At 35.2% G+C, this 19,920-nt stretch overlaps 1 protein-coding gene across 3 annotated transcripts; it reads left to right on the top strand.

Annotated features, from left to right (window-relative positions):
• The first annotated feature begins 1,626 nt into the window (after nucleotides 1-1,626).
• LOC132177317 (putative ion channel POLLUX-like 2) lies at nucleotides 1,627-19,422 on the top strand. 3 transcript variants are annotated; one of them, XM_059589585.1, is made up of 25 exons: nucleotides 1,627-1,961; nucleotides 2,926-3,002; nucleotides 4,297-4,415; nucleotides 6,594-6,880; nucleotides 8,302-8,373; nucleotides 8,501-8,576; nucleotides 8,700-8,798; nucleotides 8,883-9,037; nucleotides 9,131-9,235; nucleotides 10,022-10,108; nucleotides 11,338-11,422; nucleotides 11,515-11,662; nucleotides 12,364-12,440; nucleotides 12,537-12,617; nucleotides 15,638-15,832; nucleotides 15,918-16,031; nucleotides 17,217-17,309; nucleotides 17,427-17,553; nucleotides 17,616-17,692; nucleotides 17,846-17,893; nucleotides 17,987-18,056; nucleotides 18,146-18,219; nucleotides 18,890-19,000; nucleotides 19,069-19,173; nucleotides 19,285-19,422. In XM_059589585.1, exons 1-24 carry the CDS (start codon nucleotides 1,876-1,878, stop codon nucleotides 19,168-19,170), a joined length of 2,565 nt encoding a protein of 854 aa, XP_059445568.1. In that variant the 5' UTR covers nucleotides 1,627-1,875; the 3' UTR covers nucleotides 19,171-19,173; nucleotides 19,285-19,422. The 3 variants fall into 3 exon arrangements, with proteins under 3 accessions (XP_059445568.1, XP_059445569.1, XP_059445567.1); XM_059589586.1 differs by having other exon boundaries at nucleotides 19,288-19,422; XM_059589584.1 differs by having other exon boundaries at nucleotides 1,628-1,961; nucleotides 19,069-19,166.
• Nucleotides 19,423-19,920: the final 498 nt, after the last annotated feature.

A 19,920-nucleotide genomic window follows, 5' to 3' on the forward strand; every position in this document is an offset into this window, starting at 1 on the left:
GTGTATATATATATATTGAAGAAGAAAAGTTGGCAATCACAACCTCTTTTGAAGCTTGTTTGATCAATATAGTGTTTCAAGTTCTAATGAGAAAACCATAATGTCTTTGATCGAACTTCATTCAAATGCAACCAAATCTAAATGTTTAACAAGTTTCATAGGAAGCCTTGATTGCAATCATTATCAAAGCTCGTTGGGATCAATGTTGAACCATGGTGTTTCACATAATGCCTCGAGTTCAGTCTTGATTGAACTATGTTCAATCGAGATGATCATTAAGCGAGAATCAAGACCCTCGATGGAACCACGTTTAATTGTGTCTATGCAATCTTTATGAAACCCTAGTTAGTGGTCAAACAAGATCCAATCTCGTTCAATCGAGACAATTTTTCCTTGTTTAATTTTTTAATTGACTTATTCATTAAACCCCATATTTCTCTACACCTATATAAGATCAGTGAACCTCAATTTTCATAGGGCGTGTACCGGTGTACGCTATATTCATTGTTCTTAGAGAGGTTCCTAAGTATCTTTAAGCCTAAACAATTTGATTCATTTCCTTGTTCTTCATCAATCAAAATATAGAAAATCCCTCTCGAGTAGATTTATGGATGACAAAAGGTTTGTTCGTGAAGGTGATTATTGGGAAAAAAGACCATAAGTTCTACAGCGAGAGGTGAACGGGCTTTTTTATTGGGGTTGCAAACTAAGTCATGGCTTATGAGTTACAAAAGTTTTGTAAGTACATCACTTTGCAGCATAAAATCATCTATACAGTTGATACCTTAGGGACCTCTAGAGCATATTTCTTAAAAAGAAAAAAAGAAAAAAAAAAACTATGCATTATATTAAAAAAAAAAAAATTGCCTAATATTTTCTTTTTATCAAAACTCAAGCTTCTGCCTTGAGTTTAATGAGATGTTAGAACATATAAGATAATTTTTCAGATATATTTTTCTCTATAGGTATTTACCTTGTTTCATTGTAACCAATTCTTTAGGATTTGATTATATTTTCTAACCTACACTACATACCATTTTTCTTTTCTATAAATAGACCACATACCAATTGTATAATCAAGTTATACAATAAAGAGTTAGTCCTATTAGGTATTTATAGTGATGAACATAGATTTTTAAAGTTAAACCACTCCAAATTTATGCGTTCTCTTTCCATTTTCGTAATTCACATTTAATTTCAATTAAATATTTAACGTGTTGATCTTATTTTTAAGCCTATAACGAAGAAAGTTTGAATTCACACGTGACAAAGAATGTTAAAATATTATTAAATAATTAAATTATTATTTTCTCATAGCTTATGTTTATGAGACAATTGACTATTTAACACGTTCATTCATTTACTTAACAAAAGAAAAATTAATCCTAATAATTTTTTTAGGAATTCCCACAATCTGTGTATAATATATTCATATAATAATATGTGTACCTTGAATTTCTTAAAAATTTTCTGAAGAAAATCTTGGTGAATGTACACATGATATAGCAAACAAAATACTCAAACGTGAAGCAGGCTGTAATGTGCAGTGATGACAGTGGTCCACTGGTTCTGTTTAATTTTATTGTGGACTTTAGAAAGGGACTGCTCAGACTCTTTGACGAGATTGATGATATCGGATGGCCATTAACCCATTTCTCAGTGCACTCGGCTTCAGTGTTTTTTTACTCCTTATCTGTCCCTCCTTCCGTTTTTTAGCAAATTATTTCTGGTATACTTGTTGTTTGGTTTCTTTTTTCCCACCAAGAAAATAAACATTACCGAGGAGTACGCCATGTTCTGTTGTGCTTTGTATCCAATAGTCTGATCCTCTCTCTACAGACAAGAACGCACGCAGAGGGAGAGAGAGAGTGAGAGATGCTTCTAAGTCAACTGCATAGCTTGCAGCCATGGATTTTACCCTCCCGAGTTCCTAGGCTCAACCGGGTTTCTTCTTCCAGGAGGTGAATTCTTCATGTCCAAAGTCTCTTTCTTTTTCCATTATTTTTTCTGGACTTGTCTTTCAATCGATTATTTGAGTTGAAAGATACGGCATTTACATCATATATGTATCTGTGAAGTTAAGGAAAGGGAGTATTCGAATTATCATTTATAGTTAGAACAGAGGATCGTATATAGATGGGTTGACCGCTTGTATGTTGAATCACAGATTATTTTGAAATGAAACGATTCAAAAGACATTCCTTTCTTTTGGGTGGGATATTTGTTATAGGAAAGAAATTGTTTTTTTTTTTTTGTTGTTCTGGGGAGCACTTATGGTTATGAGCTTATATCATTATCAAAGCAGTAGGAAAGGATATGATCACTCTTCTTAGATAGGGCTGAATGGTGAAAAAGGATTCGTGCAGGTGGCTCCAATTAAGGAGAGATTCAGAATGCCAATTTGTCGATCATCTTTCTTACAGTGTTAAAGGTGGCCTAATGTTCTGGTCGATGACCCCACTCAACCTCTCTCACTGTTTTGGCTGTTTCTTCAGGCTTTCTGCCACCTGTTGTTTCTGTAATATTTTCACATTCATCTAGTTACCTCATTCTTTTCTTCAGAAAAGCATTTGTTCTTGGAGAAAATTGTTGAGTGAGGGTTAGTGTATTCCCAAGTATTATAATAGTTGATGAACAGGTATACTGGAATATTACATTTAATTTTTGTATGTAATATTATTTTTTAGTATCAAGATTGAAATTTTGCTCGTTTTACACTGGAAAATATTGTCATATGCCGTATGGCATAATAAACGAAACCATTCTGCTGAATGCATTTTCTGGTGCCTGTTATTGTTGAATGATGACAAATGTTGCTCACATGTAAATTTATAAAAGGTTTTGTTATATGTAAAGAGCTTGTTCTCACAAATTTTATTGTGATCTGGAGCTATAAGAGGCTGACATTGCCCTGATACTTTTCAGGATATCAATGCCAGGCCACTTCTGGTGGATTAAACATTCGGCTATACATGCAAGCAGTTCCATAATACACAATGGAGGTGAGTATAAGCTGTCTGAAAAAAGAAAAAGATATATTTATCCCTGTACATGTCTATATGGAAAGGTAAATTAATCCATTCAATTCCTATAACACATGAAACGATTCTTGTTAAGTTCTTGACTTATATTCGTCCACATCTTAGTTTTCCATCCATTCTCCACATTTGTATATAGTTTCAAACAGGTCATCATGCCATATTGGGGGTACTTCTTTCTGGTTTTCAACTAACTGTCAACTGTTTGGTCAAGGACACATTAGCTTTTTTGTTTTTTATTTTTTTTATGGTGACAATATGATTTGTGCTGGAAGTGATTCACTTCCTGTCTGTTTCTTAAGGAGTACCTACAGGTTTAAGCTTTCTGATTATCTTTGAAAAGTTCTTTTTATCTTAAATTTTTGTGTATTATTTTTGCTATGAGATTGCCTTCAGTTTCATGCCTCAATTCTTTACAAAAGATATTCTATAATGTTGATCTTTTGCACTAATCAGTCTCTCATTGAGCTTCCTTTGGAGTATTGCTTGCATTGTGGTTATTGTTGATGTGATTATTTGCTGTTCTTTTGTTGGGTAACTTCATGTGTTCATGTTGCCTATTTTGCCCGTTGTCAAACTGTTTGTCCTCGCTTTGTTTATCACAGGTTTCCAAAGTCACTTAGATCAATCAAATGTTGATTGGCTGGTGATGTACCACTTGATGTAGTATGCAGTTTGACTATTCATCTAATGCTGTAATGGTGTCATGCCAAGTTGCCAACCACTACCTTTAAGTTGATTTATGTTATTTTTTTCCCTTCAATGTCTTGTCTTGACTAGGAACATTCTGACCCTTAATAACCATAAGGTGGATTCCCAGTTAGAAGCGTTCTTGCAAGGGAATTATAATATCATCAGTTATCCTTATTTGTTTGCCATCATCATCTGGGTGGGATGCCTTTGTTGCTTGATCACTCTAATAAACTCTATTATTTTACTTTCTTTTTAACTTCATGAAGTCTCATGAACATCAATGACTGACTAATCATGTGGTGTATGTTCCCTTTTGGGAACTTTGATAAGTCTTTTGGGATGAGTGATTAGTTGGTGTATGATCCGCCAATTCCATAAGTTCAATTAGGAGGAGAACCTTAGGATCATATGTGTCTAATTCATTTGAAGTGAGAGATGCTTGAGTTTATTTCATTTATGGGATTTCATAAAAATGCTGTGTATTCTCCAATGGTCCATAGCTGGATTTTAACCACATTATTTTTTGGTGCCTAATCACTTTATAATTATGACAATATCTTTACAGGGAAATGGGGGGCCAGTTCTCCAAGTACAGGGGATAGGGTAGACTCCACCATGCACATAAATGTTTCTGATGACTTGAATGCCAAGTTCTTTAGGATGGACTCGAATAATGACTTTCAGGTAAGCATTTAATGAAGGATTTGGAGCACAGATAATTTTTATTGTTTTCTTTTTCTGGATATGTAGAATTTTAGGTAGTGATTTTATGTTCAGAATGTTGAGTTGCATACTAATCTTTCACTTCACTGGACTTAGATATTTGATTTTTTTCCCTTGCCAGTTAGAGTGCTTCTGGTTTGTTCGGTCAAAATCACATGTTAATACAATCTTTCTTGTGATGATATTTATATCTGTTTGTTCACAGTTTCTTGCTTATATCTGATGATATTTATTTATTTATATAGGTCTCATCGAAACACTTTATCAAATCAAAAACACAAAACACTCCCTAAAACAGATTAACAAACATACCCAAAGTGGTGAAGAAAGTTGGGAATCTGCAAGAGAAAAGAAAAAAATAACTTGGTATTCATGCCAAATAAAGGTGGCATAAGAAGCTTCTTTAACCTGTATTAATGTGTCCTAGTGATACAAACCTTAGGTAGAACTCACCCTTGAAAATCGGCTTGCAAGGGAAGGGTGCCCAAGAGCTTATATATACATGGTTAAGATTAGACTTAACCTATGTGGGACACTAGAATTGTAACATGCCACCACACTCCGCAGTCGACATCTACGACGACCCACTCTATTGACACTGACTCTATAGTAGCCTTTTCTCTTTTGGCAGCTCCACTCATCTATCAATATTCAATGACTTAATACTATGCCCATACATAGTACAAAGACATTTTAATCCGGCTTATAGGTCGCCTCCTTTGTGACTTGACCACAAAGCCGCAATTCATTCGATCCCATACTCGACGAACTGCGTCCGATCCTATTCTCGATGTGGTGGTTAGTTCTGATACCAAATGATACAAACCTTAGGTAGAACTCACCCTTGAAAACTAGCTTGCAAGGGAAATGTGCCCAAGAGCTTATATATACATTGTTAAGATTAGACTTAACTCATGTCAGACACTAGGATTGTAAGACCCATACATTCATGTGCAGAAGAAAGCAGTAAAGGATGATATTCAATGCATCTATAGTCATATGTTCTTTAATAGGTATCCAAAATCTATACATGAACAGTTTGCTGTAGAGCATCTGTGGAATTTAAATACAGAGTAAGAGGAGACAACACTAATGTTTATATATTTCAATGTTTAGGGGTGGTGGTAATTATCTCAAAGAAGAAACTGACACAAGAAATGTTGAAAGGAAATTCCTCTAACAAAGAAAAGAAAAAAAAGAAAGCAAAATGAGGATGACGCTGATATAGTCAAGAAAAGCTAACATGAAGAAGATGGCATAATTCTTTTGAGTAATAAAAACAAGTAACATTGGCTTATATCTGGTCTGGAAATTAGTTTCCTCGTTATTTTGGGATTTTCAATGATGGATTATCAATCTAGAAGTGTTAGATCTCATAAGAGAAGAGATATATAGCTACTTCGAGGAGATTCATAAGCTATGATTGGCTTCCAAATCTTTAACTGATCCATGTGTTGAAGAGCTGATGAAACTTTAACAAGTTAACAGGGCCTTGTTATGTACCTGTAATGTTGGGTCAAATGACCAGCTCAACTTTTTTCAAACTCTGTCTTGGTAATTTTTATGCGATATCTTACTGAAATTGACTAATCAAAATTCTATGTACAATCTTGGACTTGCTTCTCTGAAGATTGAACTTATTGGAAGTTCGTAAGGTTGAAGAGAGTGAAAGGCAAAAAAATCTTGAAATAATTCAAGTTTGAGCCATGCATGCCAGACCCCTAATCTTTGCAAGAAAATGCATATCAAATTCCATGATTCATTAATTATTTTATTTTTAAGCTTATGATGATCTGAACTCCCAACTTTCTAATCTATTGACTGGTATGTTACACTGTGTTGGCCATCTATTTTGTTTGACTGCTCTTTTGGATGAGTGGAAGATTGCTGCTAGTTTTATGACCCTTGGAATAGCTCCTCAGATTCTTTATATATTGGCCAAGAAATCATCTAGACACTTGATTTACTTGCTTGTTCTCTGTTAACAATGAGTTTAACTATGACAACTTGTTTGAACTCATTCTGGAATAATTCTCTTGGGCGAGGGAAAACCAATGAGGTTCAACTTATATGTTTGATCCATGCTGTGCTTCTGGTGTTAAAAATGTGGTAAATATCTTCATGCAATGCTCTGTGCAGGATTATCGAACTAAGATCATGATGGGGTCGATGTCATTCTATTTCATACTGAGAATGGCACAGCTAAATTTTGCTAATTCATTGATAGAGATGGTCCAACAAATACTTCCCTCTGTGGTTCAGACTTTTGGGGCAGCAAGCTTGCCTTTTGCTTGTGCATCTAATTCCCTGAATAAACCCAGGCCTCTTCACTTGGATGTGTCCTTGCCTTTGATTAAAGATATTAGATGGAGCTTTGCACGGTTATTGTACTTGCTTGACGTCCAATTTGAGAAAAATGTTGCCACGTAAGTGAAGGATATTCATTGTTCTCGAGCCAGTGAATTTCTTTATCAACTGTTCCATGAGTAAATTTTTGAGTTGTTGAGATGAGTTCATGGCAGTTTTTTTTTTTTTTTTTACAATATTATTCACTTTATTGTCATACCAGACAATAAGATTTAGTGTAGTGTTATCTCAATCAAAATGATGTGGCTTTGGCTTAAATCATACACTTTAGACATGTTTTCTTTATGGTATTATATAGTATGGAATGCACTTCAAATGAATTATTAGCTTCAAGAAGGTAACCTGTCATGCCGTGCGTCATTTGTCCTCAAAAAGAGAGCTTGCAAACGGCCACCAAACACTGGCATAGGGGCTCTCAAAACCCCAAATGAGCCACGTCTGCCACCTCAACCCCTTTCCACCGTGGCACACATTTTGTGTCATTGCTCGCCGCTCTGCTTCTATTTGTTTAGATGTGATCCACGCAGGTTCAAGTGCCCGAAGAGCACATTTACCGAAGCAAATGCAATTACTCTTTAGATACTGCTGCAAGTTCTTCCCCTCTGAATCAGATAGATTCATATCTGAAAAAGGTTTACAATAAGTTATTTCAAAATTTACTATTTGTCCCTTTGTTAGAGGTGTTCTGAAAATGCCTGCAATCGTGTAAATAGCTCTACAAAACACATGAAACAAAGATATGAACAAGGTAAATAGAAATGGCAAAAAGATGTTTCCAATTCATCAAAATCAGAAGCTTTTTGTACATCTATATGATCTACCACCAAAAAACTGATTTAGATGTAGGAGGCCCTGTGTTCGAGATCTCATTCACTGCCTTTTGGCACCCCACACAACCTTTGCTCCCCCAGGGTTAAGATCATTCTCTTTCTTGCAATCAATGCTATATTGATCCTCATTTATTTTATTAAGTTATACTCAATTCCATTGTGCATACTGACCAAAAAAATTCTATGCATTCATCTGTATTTGGAAAATTGTGGAAAACTTGGCAGCTTTAGGAGAATGGCAATGTTGGGGTTATGATCATTGTGTAGGTTTAAAAGGTGAAACTAAATGTCTTGGGGTAGTCTAAAGAATGTCAAAAACCAGAAGTTTACTGTTACTATAGTTATGAAACTAGCTCTATGGGCAAATAATGCACCTTCTTCATGTGGACAGTAAAGAATTTTGTTGAAAAAACTCCATGAATCGAAGAGAGGTTCACCCTGATTTGATATCTGTAATGCCTCTCCTAGAGTCTAAATTTCTGTGATCAGATTAATTTTGTTAATATATGCTTGTCACTGGTTATAGTTACATAGATATTGCCAATATGGTGTTTATATGTCTGCTATACATTCGATGAATGTCTTCACCAATTAACAACTGTCTTTATGTCCTAATTGATGTGCTGGATTGTACTATTGATGTTTCATAGGATCTTTGTAGTGCTCCTCGTAGCTTGCTTCTCATTTGTTGTCATTGGTGGTTTCCTGTTCTTCAAATTCAGGTAACCTACAATCTACCAATTTTGGAAGAAATTTTGATGTATCCTTAGTGGTTGCACTTTTCATTTGGTAGGCGGTCATCTCATTCTTGTTTGCTAACTAAGATATGTCCAATGTTGAATAAAATAGGGGTAACTCGCAATCTCTGGAGGACTGCTGCTGGGAGGCTTGGGCATGTCTGTGTTCATCATCTACTCATTTGAAAGTGTGATAGTCTTGTGAATTTGATCATTTGGTTAACTTGATAATTTGCCACTGCTTCTGTATTGCCTATCTCATCATAGCATTGTACGCACTGTTACTAAAAAAGTATCTTTATGTGTTACAGCAAAGATCACGCATTGAACGTGTTATTGGCTTTAGTCTTGCGATATGGGGCATATTGGTTTACTCTCGTCTGTTGAGCACAATGACAGAACAGTTTAGAGTAAGCTATTGAAACAAGAAACATTTACTGAAGCTTGCTTATACAGTTATACGTACCTGGCATCCTTTTGACTTTTTTCAACAGAACAATATGCAAAGGCTCAGAGAAGGGGCGCAGCTACAAGTAATGGAGTCTGATCATATCATTATATGTGGAGTGAACAGTCATCTGAATTTCATACTAAAGCAGCTAAATAAGTATCATGAATTTGCTGTCCGCTTAGGTACTGCTACAGCTAGGTAATTTGGTCTTATGCTGCCAGTTCGGTTCTATATCAGTATCTTATGATTAAATTTCCATCTCCTGTTTACCTCTTCTGTATGTAATTACAGGAGGCAGAGAATTCTTCTTATGTCTGATCTTCCAAGGAAACAGATGGAGAAACTAGTTGACAATATTGCCAAGGATCTTAATCATATTGATGTCCTTACAAAGAGGTAATTACTGAGTAATTTCCTGTCTTCTAATCATGCCAGTAACTTGAAGAAAGCACCCACTTTTTTCTTCACTGGGAATGTGCGTAGAGTTTCCTCAATTGTTACTTTCTCAGTTAGGAATCCCTTGATGTTTTTTTTTAAAAATTTTTTTTTTTTTTGCCTATCCTAGGAAAAGACAGTTTATTACTATAACGTTCTTGTTTTTTCTTTGTATAATTATTTTACTGTTGTTTTTCCACATTCCATTGAGATATATCCTAAAGTAATAAGTACGATATAATCAAAAAGGAAAATCCCTGTTACTTGTGTAGCCAAATTCTCTCACAAATTTGAAATAACCATTTAATTAACCATGATGGATATATTGCTTTTCCAATGTTGCTTTTGCTGATCTGGTGACTTTAAATTGAATAAAACACCTGCAGACATTTGATATTGCTTTATTTGTAAAACATGTATGGTGCCCACTCTTCAGATTGGATGCTACCTGTACATAATATGTATCAAGTAATTTATAGATTTTGGCTGACAAGGTGAACCAAGTGGTTCTTTATTAGTAAAGGCTTGACTTCTTAATGACTTTTGTCAAATCCTTTCTGTTTCTCTAGCTAGTTTCCTTTGGGAGTAAGGACTTTATCAATCATAGATATCATCACTTATCAGGCTGGTTTCAGGTTTTAAGATTTTAAATAATTTGATGATATGAAATGTAAATGGATTAGTTATATAATTTTCCAAAATTGAATTGCTTCCAATCTCTTACCTTTTGAGGTTCCACTTTCACAGTTGCAGCCTTAGCTTAACAAAATCGTTTGAAAGAGCTGCAGCCAATAAAGCTCGTACAATAATTATACTGCCAACAAAGGGAGATAGGTAAGAACCTGATAACTTAAAAGAGCTGATTGGGCTTTTGACATTTAATCTGAAGTTTGATTAAAAGCTGCTTGCCTTCTGTATCAATTGACTGTCCAAGGATACGCCAAACTTGCTTTTCCATTAATGGAGTATATTTTATATTGATAAGAGTTTTGGGGAATGCTAAATTCTAAGCATTAGCTTGTTACATCATTATCCATATTTGAATGAAAGAATAATAACATCAACTTACATGTAACATGAAGTATACTACCTTGATAATGAAGATCATCATGAGAGCAAATTTGTTTTGGATTGGTTTAGGCAAAGACATATAATGGTGGTTTTCAGTCTCAATATGGAGTGGATTTTACTTTGTGACGTTGCATTTTTATGTTGTTTTTGAAAGCAGATATAATTATTAATGGACACTCCTTGGTGTTATATTGAAGCTTTGTTTTTAGTATTTTAGACATCTCAACATATAACTCTGGTTCATTAATTAAGCAACTAAGATCACTTGCAAAGAATGTATAATCTTGTTAAGATTATTGACACTGACTATTTTCTTGAAAATCTCAGATTGAATTTATATAGCGCCTGTAAAAATTGTTCTAATTAATACACCTTAAGTTAATTTGTATCTCAAATTCTACAAGTTATGCTATTTGGATCTCATTACAACATGAGAACCATATCTTTTGGCAAAGTGGATTATTTAAATTATTTCCATTGTCTTGCCCTGTGTCATTTTTAGCACTCCTCTTTTCTTTAACTGCTTGATTTTGCTGTCATTTATTTCCATATATCTGGATGATTTGTCCTAACTATTTCACCATCTCATCCCTTCTCAAAAGATTAGGTTAAGTTGATCTATTAGGATAATAATGATAGAACTAAATCTGAATTCATTGGTGAATGATGAGTTGGTTTTAATAAACTAGTAGGACGAGATAAATTGGTTAAGAAGGTTGGCTTGTCAATGATTAGCAGCAAATTATTTAGCTCTGATTGAAGGGTCTCAAAATTAGAGGGGGGAGGCTGTAAAGGATGTTGGTTGTGGTTAAGAATTGGCATGATCGCATCTGATTTAAGACACAATTGGAAGCACTGATTAGCCCCCCCCACTCATCTGTATCTGTAGCTGTTTGGATTATTTCGTGCATAGCAACAACATTTTTACTTTATTGAAGTTTCTTAAAATTTCACTATTGAATTTTAATGACTTCAGAGCCTCGATTGATTAGGTATGACGTTGATACTGATGCATTTCTATCTGTACTGGCCCTTCAACCAATTCAGAAGATGGAGTTTGTCCCCACTATTGTTGAGGTAGATTAATTATTGGTAGCCTCTAATTGAGACTATATTCTAAGATTTACTGTGTTTTTCTGGGTTGAATATATCCTCTTTAATGAATGCAGGTGTCAAGTCCCAGTACATGTGAGCTCTTAAGATCAATAACAGGATTGAAAGTAGAGCCTGTAGAAAATGTTGCATCCAAGTTATTTGTTCAGTGCTCTCGACAGAAGGGGCTCATAAAGATCTACAGGCACTTGCTTAATTATCGAAGTACAGTACAAATTCTCTAAGGATTTATAATACTCAGCATGTCTCCAGGAGAGAGAGAGAGAGAGAGAGAGAGCAAAATAGAAGTTTCTGACAAAAAAATTGGTGGCCTATCTATTCAATACTCTATCATTGAATGCTCTACTTATAATGTTCTCCATCAGAATTTTTTAGACTTATTAGAGAGAGAGAGAGAGAGAGAGAGAGAGCAAAATAGAAGTTTCTAACAAAAAAATTGGTGGCCTATCTATTCAATACTCTATCATTGAATGCTCTACTTATAATGTTCTCCATCAGAATTTTTTTAGACTTATTATTGGGTGAAATGCTCGTACTCAATTTATTTGGGATGGCCCCACCAAATGATATGTTGGCTTTCTTCAGATTTATAAACAAAACTAGTAACAAACTATCACTTCAACACCCTATTTCAATCTCATTTGGGTTGCTTTGAATTGAAATGGTTGTTTCCATATCAGGTTAGTTTGGATTTTGGGTTGATGGAATCATCTCCCGTTTCAGTTCTGGGTGGTTACATGAGTTCCATCTTGATTGAACCCAAACGAAGTTGCGCCTTTATCATATAGTATTTATGATGCAGCTGTCAAGAGCGATCATTGTTTTTCAAATGTGATTACTCTTCCATCTACAATTGTTGTAGTTTGTACTCAAACACTAATTAGTATTATGTCTACTCATTGCAGAAAATGTATTTAATCTTTGCAGCTTTCCTGATCTAGCTGGAACAAACTATAGGCAGATAAGGCGTGGGTTTCGAGAGGTAATACTAGCTTCCAATTGTAAATTTTTTTTGCCTGTAAAGAGCTTATATAGGTCTGCTTGTTTTGACTCTTTCTCTAAATGGATTTTGTTTCAGGCAGTTGTTTGTGGTCTTTATCGGAGTGGAAAGATATATTTCCACCCAAATGATGATGAAGTTCTGCAGCAAACTGATAAAGTAGGTGGATACTATGGATTTCTAAACTTAGTATTATGTTCCTCTTTGTTGTAAATAAAATTAGCATCATGGTTTGGAGATTTCCCATGACAGATCTTCCTCTTTCAGATGTTTGACTCGTTGAGTGGTTCTATTTATATGTTTAGACCAAGGTTGGATTAAAAAATAAAAAATAAAAGCATCGAAACTCCTCATTTCACTAATTTCCCAAAGTATTCATTTAGGAGGTTAGAGTATGCATTCCTAAGTGTACTTATAGTTTAAGTGGTTCTATTTATATGTTTTTTTTGGATGAATAAGTCATTCCATTTAACCAATGAAGTTCAGTAAATAGCAAACAACTTCTCACTCTTAGAATTTCTAACTCACTACTAACCACTCATTCAAAAATTTACAGCACACAACTCACTTGCTCAAAACAGAAAGGGGAATTCCCACACAAAACAAAGAGATTCAACAAAGATTTCTTAAAACCCTTCTTCGAAAACACTCTATTTTTTAATCCCATAAAATGGCCTTCATTATGCTTTCTTCAGACTTTACTTGCCCTCAAAAATTATGCAGTTCTTTTGCAACCAAATATAGTATACACTTGCCCCTAGTAGCAGCTTGCATATTCTGCCCTTAACCTTTTTTCCTTTTAGCTTCCATCGCAAATCCATAATTCTTTCCCAATCCGTTACAGGAGCACCCCTCATACATTTTCTCATTACTTCCCTCCACAATCTTTTAGTAAATCCACATTCAAAGAAGAGGTGATCTCTACTCTGAGTACTCTCAATACAGTTCCTGCAGAACACACATTTAGAGTCCCCTGTATATCCTCATTTCAGAAGCCTATCTCAGGTATCAAGTCTATTTTTGATTATCAACCAAAGTATAAAAGCATGTTTTGGGATTGCACATGAGAACCAAACAGTTTTCCATGGTAATTTGAATCTAATTTGGCAGACTGCACCCAGAAGGTGCCTAAGCCCTTGATTTTATATAAGTGCAAAAACAAGGATAAGAGGGAGTCAAAGTTGGATGTGGGTCTTCTTGCGGGAGAGGTTTGCGCTGGTGTTGGTTTTCTCAGGCGGGGTTTCCTCAAGTCGATTTTGTCCCTGTCTTCTCTGGCAGCTCACGGTGGTCTGTCACATTCTTCTTTGGTGCTGGACAGCGTTCTCGGGGAAGGGATGGATGAAGATTCGGGTAGCTTTCTCCCTTCTCTCCTTTGGAATGGTCTTTGCTTTGCTCTAAGGTGGGGTTCGGGACCAAGGGGCAAGAGGAAAAGATTGTGGCCTTCCTTTCTACCATTGATGAGGAGCATTATCGGGAGGATAAGACTTTGGGTTTCGAGTCTTAGGGGTCTAGGGTTTTGGTGTTCTATGGTGTTTTTGTTTGGGTTGGGTCGGTGTTTAGTTGCGCTCTTCTTATATACTGCGTGTGGTCACAGGGGCGCCTTATGCTGTTTCTAATATAATTCACTTATTAAAAAAAAAAAAAAAAGGTTTCAGATGTATTAAACTTACCTTATTAAGAGGGGATCTAAGAAGGTTTGTCAAAATCACCAATCTGGATAGAGGGGAAGAAATGTATCGACACTAAATCTTCTGATATTGCAGGCCTCCAAATCCATTGTTTATCAACCAAAACGCTAAAGAGTACTCCTAGGGGATGCCGCCAATCATGCCAAAGAGAATTGTTTTTCCCATTCCCTACTGCATAATGCAAAAAAGATCTTGCAATCTTCTTGAGCTTCAAAATTTTATTCCAACCCCAAGAACTATTTGAAGATTCTGTAGTAGTATAGAATGATCTTCCCTTCAAAATATTTTCTTTAACCCAAGCAACCCACATCGAACCTGCCTGATCAAAAATATTCCATTTGTGCTTCAAAATGGCTGCTTTACTCCAATCCTCTATTCTCTCTAAACCCAAATCACCTTCTTTTTTAGGAACACAAATTGATTGCCAAGACACCTTTGCTCCTGTAGACTGATAGGAACCATATGGTTCTATTTATATGCTTTGACCAAGGTTGGGTAAAAACTATAGAATGTTTTGCATTTTTGTACTTATGGTTTAACAATTCCGAAGTGTGGTCATACTTTTTTGACACAGACAGACATGCAAGCCCACAAAGTCCTAATATATCCCCATACTGAGCACTACTTGAGTCCATTTGAATGATCTAGATCTGTGAAGGCAACCATTATAGCATTCAATTTTGTTGTATATTAAGATGTTTCATGACTGGTGCTAGGCTTGACTAAGAATGGCCACGTGTGTGCAGGCCCTCACTCCTTTTAAATGACTGAATTGATTCTTGTTTCAATGCAGTATTTTCTGTCATTTCATAGTTGACAACCGGATGGTTAATACTTTAGTGAGAAATCTGTTTGATGGATAGAACTTTGTCTAGTGCTGAGACTTCTCTGTGAATGGCTATTTAAAAGAGGAATAATGGCTTTTAGTTGAAGAATATCCAATTTGGCTGTCAAGTACTAGAAAAATGGCTCTCTTTGGAAGCCAGTGCTTGATCTGCTTGGAAAGGATCAGTTAGTGGAAGGAGGATATTTGTTTATTTAATGTCACATGGTTAAATAGTCTGTATATTACATGGTTAAGTGAATGAGTTGAATTATTATACCCCTAGACTTTAGGAAGGTTTCCACTTAGGTTCTGTCTCTTCCTTTCAAGGGAAAACTTTGATCCATAATGTGTTGCCATTTGCCCCTGGTGGATGAGCTGTACGGTGAACAGTGTTACGCTTGCATGTCTGCTAATTTGTTTTAAAAAAATGCTATGACGATGATGAGACTATAGTCTGCATCAAATTTTAGTCATTACACTGTTGTGTTTCTGAACTGTTCATGATTGATTGTCTAATTCAAATTTAAATACTTTTTCTTGTTACAAGGAAAGATTAGTTTGCCAAGAAATTGTTTAATGTTTATTTTTGATGACTGAGTTCCTGACATTCCATCCCTGGATCTTATTTTCTATACTCTAAAACTTATTTTACTTTGCTGTTTTAGATTTTGTTTATTTCACCTGTTAATGAGACGAGGAAACTGCTGGTTACATATGTAAACGATGTCAAACAAGGAAGTAGTTCTTTTGAAAATCAAGTGGTTCTAGAAAATAATGGTGAGTATGCAAATCATGCGTCTGAAGTGAAAAAAAGAAGACTGGAAAATGTTGTGAAACGTCCCAACAAATCAGGTTCCAAAGTAAGTATTCCCTACACAGATGCTTTGAAGAGATTTGGATGTCACTTTGATGTCCGTATGGGTAATGTTTTATACATGAATGCAGGCATCAGACTGGAGTCTTGGACCAAGAGAATACATACTTTTGCTTGGGTGGCGCCCAGATGTTATACAGATGATAGAAGAATATGATAATTATCTTGGACCTGGCAGTGTTGTGGTATCCTCGTATATTCCATTTGGAACTGTCACTCCATGTTTACTATTTGCTATGAACTTGTACATTTATTAGACACTGGTCTTGGAGTTTGAGGAAGTAAAAATTAGGCTAGTAAGGGCATGTTTGGGATTGTGTTAGAGAGTTTAAAAAGTACTTTTAGTACCTAAAAAGTTGTGCAAAACAAAAACTGACATGTTTGGTAAAAAATTCCAGAAGTACTATTTTGACTTTTTTACTCTAAAAATGGCCAAAACGCAGTATTGGCAAAAGCTTAAAAGCAAAAAACTTTTTTTAATTTAAAAGCTCTATTTTTCAAATACAATCCCAATCTCGCTCTAACATGCACTGCGGAGAGGTATTTGTTATCATAGTGGTGTAGCCTGTGATACACCCTACAAGATAATTTCTGTAAAAATTTGGTGGTTAGTGATTTGGGTTATATTCTTGATAGTTCAATTGAGTTGTGGTCTCTCATTGTTTGATTGATCTATATGAGACGATGAAGAATATATATATATATATATATATATATATATACACCAACTTTTAACTATTGCAGGTCCTTCTGTAAAGCTCTCTGTCTCAATTTAAATGTTTTGTTTTCTAATTTCAGATGTCCCAATATACATGTCTATTTCTAAAATTGGAAAGTTTGTCTTCCTCAATTTCCTATATACCCTTATCTTTTTTTAAGAACCGAGCAATAGTTTTAGGAAAATTACGATCTTTTTATCTTTTATTAATAATCTTGTAATTTCCCATCAAAAGAATATAAATCGGGTTGGAGGTATCATTAATACACATCCCTCTAGTCCATATCAAAGATACTATAGTGCTTCACTTAAAATATTCAATCCTTGAATTTTCCCACCAGAAACTTGACAGCCAATATGCATCACTTACTGAGGATGGCCAGATTGGTGACCTACTTTTTTTGCTGTCAATCAGTTAAAAAGAACTCTCTAAGATGCACTTTGCCACTAAATCATTGCTATCTTCAGAAAATATATGTTTGACAAACAACAGGGATATTACTTTGGGAACTACAAAAGAATTAACATCATTGTTAATTATTGAGGCTTGATGGAACATGGTATTAAGAAGTCATATGCATTCAGGTTCTAGATCATACATGAATTGATCTATGGTTCATAGCTCATTATCTGTACCTATATATGTATGCAGGAGATATTGTCAGATACATCATTAGATGACAGGGACAGGGCAAGAAAGAATGCTAGTCAAGGCAAACTAAAAAACGTCCGGGTTTCTCATAGGGTACCATCTCATTAAGTCAACCCATAGGGTTGAACCATTGTCTCCCAATTTCTTTGGTTTTTTTTTTTTCCCCTTTTCCTTATTTCTTTCTAATCCTTGTTTTTTTTTCTGCTGCAGATTGGAAACCCCATGAACTATGATACCTTGAAGGAAACCATAGTAAACATTCAAAATTCAGTCAACAATGGCAAAGATTTTCCCGTGTCAATTGTTGTCATATCTGATAGAGAGTGGCTACTTGGAGGTAATGATGCATGATATTTTAGTTCGCTGAAGATTGCCTTTCATTAACTATTCTGTCTTCAGATCCGACCAGGGTAGACAAACATTCCGCATATTCTCTTCTCCTTGCTGAAAGTATCTGCAACAAGCTTGGAGTGAAGGTGAAAATAGATCACTTGCATTAACTTTTATCTTATTGATCCCAATTTCTAATTTCCAAATATTAATTTCTGGGATTTATTAGTATGAGAGTAGTAGTAACCATGAATTTTTGTGAGACAAGAGAAGTAAGATGATGAATGATTGTATTGCAGGTACAAAATCTGGTCGCAGAGATTGTTGACTCGAAATTGGGCAAACAAGTAATACTTCTTCTGCAGATACAGTTTTTCTTGTGTGAAACTTTGTAAGCTTTTATGGTATTTGTATGTACTGAACTCTTGTGGGTCCTACAGATTACCAAAATCAAGCCATCCTTGACTTACATTGCAGCAGAGGAAATAATGAGCCTTGTTACGGCTCAAGGTCTTGAACCTTCTACTCTACCTGCTGTCACATTTTTTATAAAGTTCTACTTTTATATTAGATAGTAATTATATGTTCCTGCATAGCAGTGGCGGAGAATAATGAGCTGAATGAGGTGTGGAAAGACATCCTGAATGCAGAGGGTGATGAAATATATATGAAGGTAATTGTGTTTTTTTTTTTTTTTTGGGTCTTGCTGTAGTACATTGATTTTTCTGAATCAATGATAATGAGGTGATTAAGGATTAGAAGATCTTTGGTGCATTTACCAGTAGAGGGTGCTGCCTTGGTTACAGTATAGAATTAGATTGTAGAATAAAAGGGTGAAAAAAGATCATCACGTCACTTAACTCGGCAGACTGCTGATGTTATTTGACATAATATGTGGGCTTTGGTGATTATTAAATTGTTTGTTGTATCATTGAATTGATGGGATAACTTCTCCGGGTCTGATCTGTCATATTGCGTTCATGATAGGTGAGTGGACAAAAGGTAACTTCAACTAGATACCTTAAGGGACTACTAACGTTCTAAATCATCTCACTTAAGTTTAGAGATGCTCACAAATAGATCAAATGGTTTTCATCTCTACTATTTGCTCCTTAAACATATTGGGAAATCTCTAGTCTATGACCAGTGATGGTGTCAACCATTGTGCATTGCTATCTTTATCCAAGAGATTGGAACAAAATGCAGCTGTTAGTTAAAAGCAAGATGATGGTGTTAATATTCTGCTATAACCAGAGATCTTCCATGATAACAATCTATGTGACAACCGATGCATTTATCCATAGTAGCGGCATATTTTACTTGCCTCTCTTTTTTCCTGATAGGATATTGGCCTCTACATGAAAGAAGGCGAGAACCCCTCATTCTCTGAGCTCACTGAAAGAGCGTATTTACGGCGAGAAGTTGCCATAGGTTACGTGAAAAACAACAAGAAGGTACAAATCTTAATTTGGTTTTGAATAAAAAGTGTTTAGGAATCATATTCAACCTTATGTTATTGCAGGTAATTAACCCAATTCCCAAGTCGGAACCCCTCTCCCTTGAATTGACAGACTCATTAATAGTTATATCTGAGCTTGAGGGAGAACAACCGATCATTGTGTAAGATGTATAGTTCAGTCTACATGTTCCCTATTTATTTTTCAATTGTTGCAGGGGCATCAATGTCACCATCTTGTATGAATTTGAGCTGAAACTATCACGTGAATTTTCTTCTCAGCAGATCAAACAGCAAAAGATTCAAAGCAAAGGAAGTTTTGACTGTGAAGTAGTGTTCTGTAAATTTTTACCATTTTTATTGTGAATTTTAGCTGATTACTCATTTTCCAGTCTTCTAAAAGATTTCCCATTCAAATAATTGTTTTACATAGGTTCATTATTTGAGGTGGTGCACTCTCAAAATTGATGAATTTGAAAGGTTGTATATCCTTTAAAACAGGATTGAGTTTTAGGTACAATGAAAGGGAAAAAGAATAAGAGGGGGAAGGGAAGGGAAGATGGTACATTAGAATTCAGGATGCATGAACCAATATGAGTAATGCTGTTATTCAGTAGACTACTATACAATTCCCATATAACTAGAATGACGTGGCAGAAAATTAACCCTTGTTTTTTCTTTTACAAGTATTGATCAAATAGTTAATTTTTGTTGCTACATCATTAAATTGTATGACAGTCGTATAATAGTCTACTAAATAGAATTACTCATCCACTATTTGAGAGGCAATTGTTTTTAATCATATGTAATAGCACGTGTAGCATTTTCTTTGCCATATCCCTTCCCTTGGCCTAAACTGACTTCCCCCTAACAGAAGGAATCAAGGAGTGTCCCAATTTCCTTCTTACGGCCAGTGGT

The sequence above is a fragment of the Corylus avellana genome, chromosome ca4 (genome assembly GCF_901000735.1).
Source record: "Corylus avellana chromosome ca4, CavTom2PMs-1.0".
NCBI classification, from domain to species: domain Eukaryota; kingdom Viridiplantae; phylum Streptophyta; class Magnoliopsida; order Fagales; family Betulaceae; genus Corylus; species Corylus avellana.

Coding starts and splice junctions, on each gene's coding strand:
- LOC132177317 (XM_059589584.1), top strand. CDS start 1,876: ATGCTTCTAAGTCAACTGCATAGCTTGCAGCCATGGATTTTACCCTCC. Junction 8,577..8,699: donor CATCATCTACTCATTTGAAA/GTGTGATAGTCT, acceptor TATGTGTTACAG/CAAAGATCACGCATTGAACG. Junction 10,109..11,337: donor CTGCCAACAAAGGGAGATAG/GTAAGAACCTGA, acceptor TCGATTGATTAG/GTATGACGTTGATACTGATG.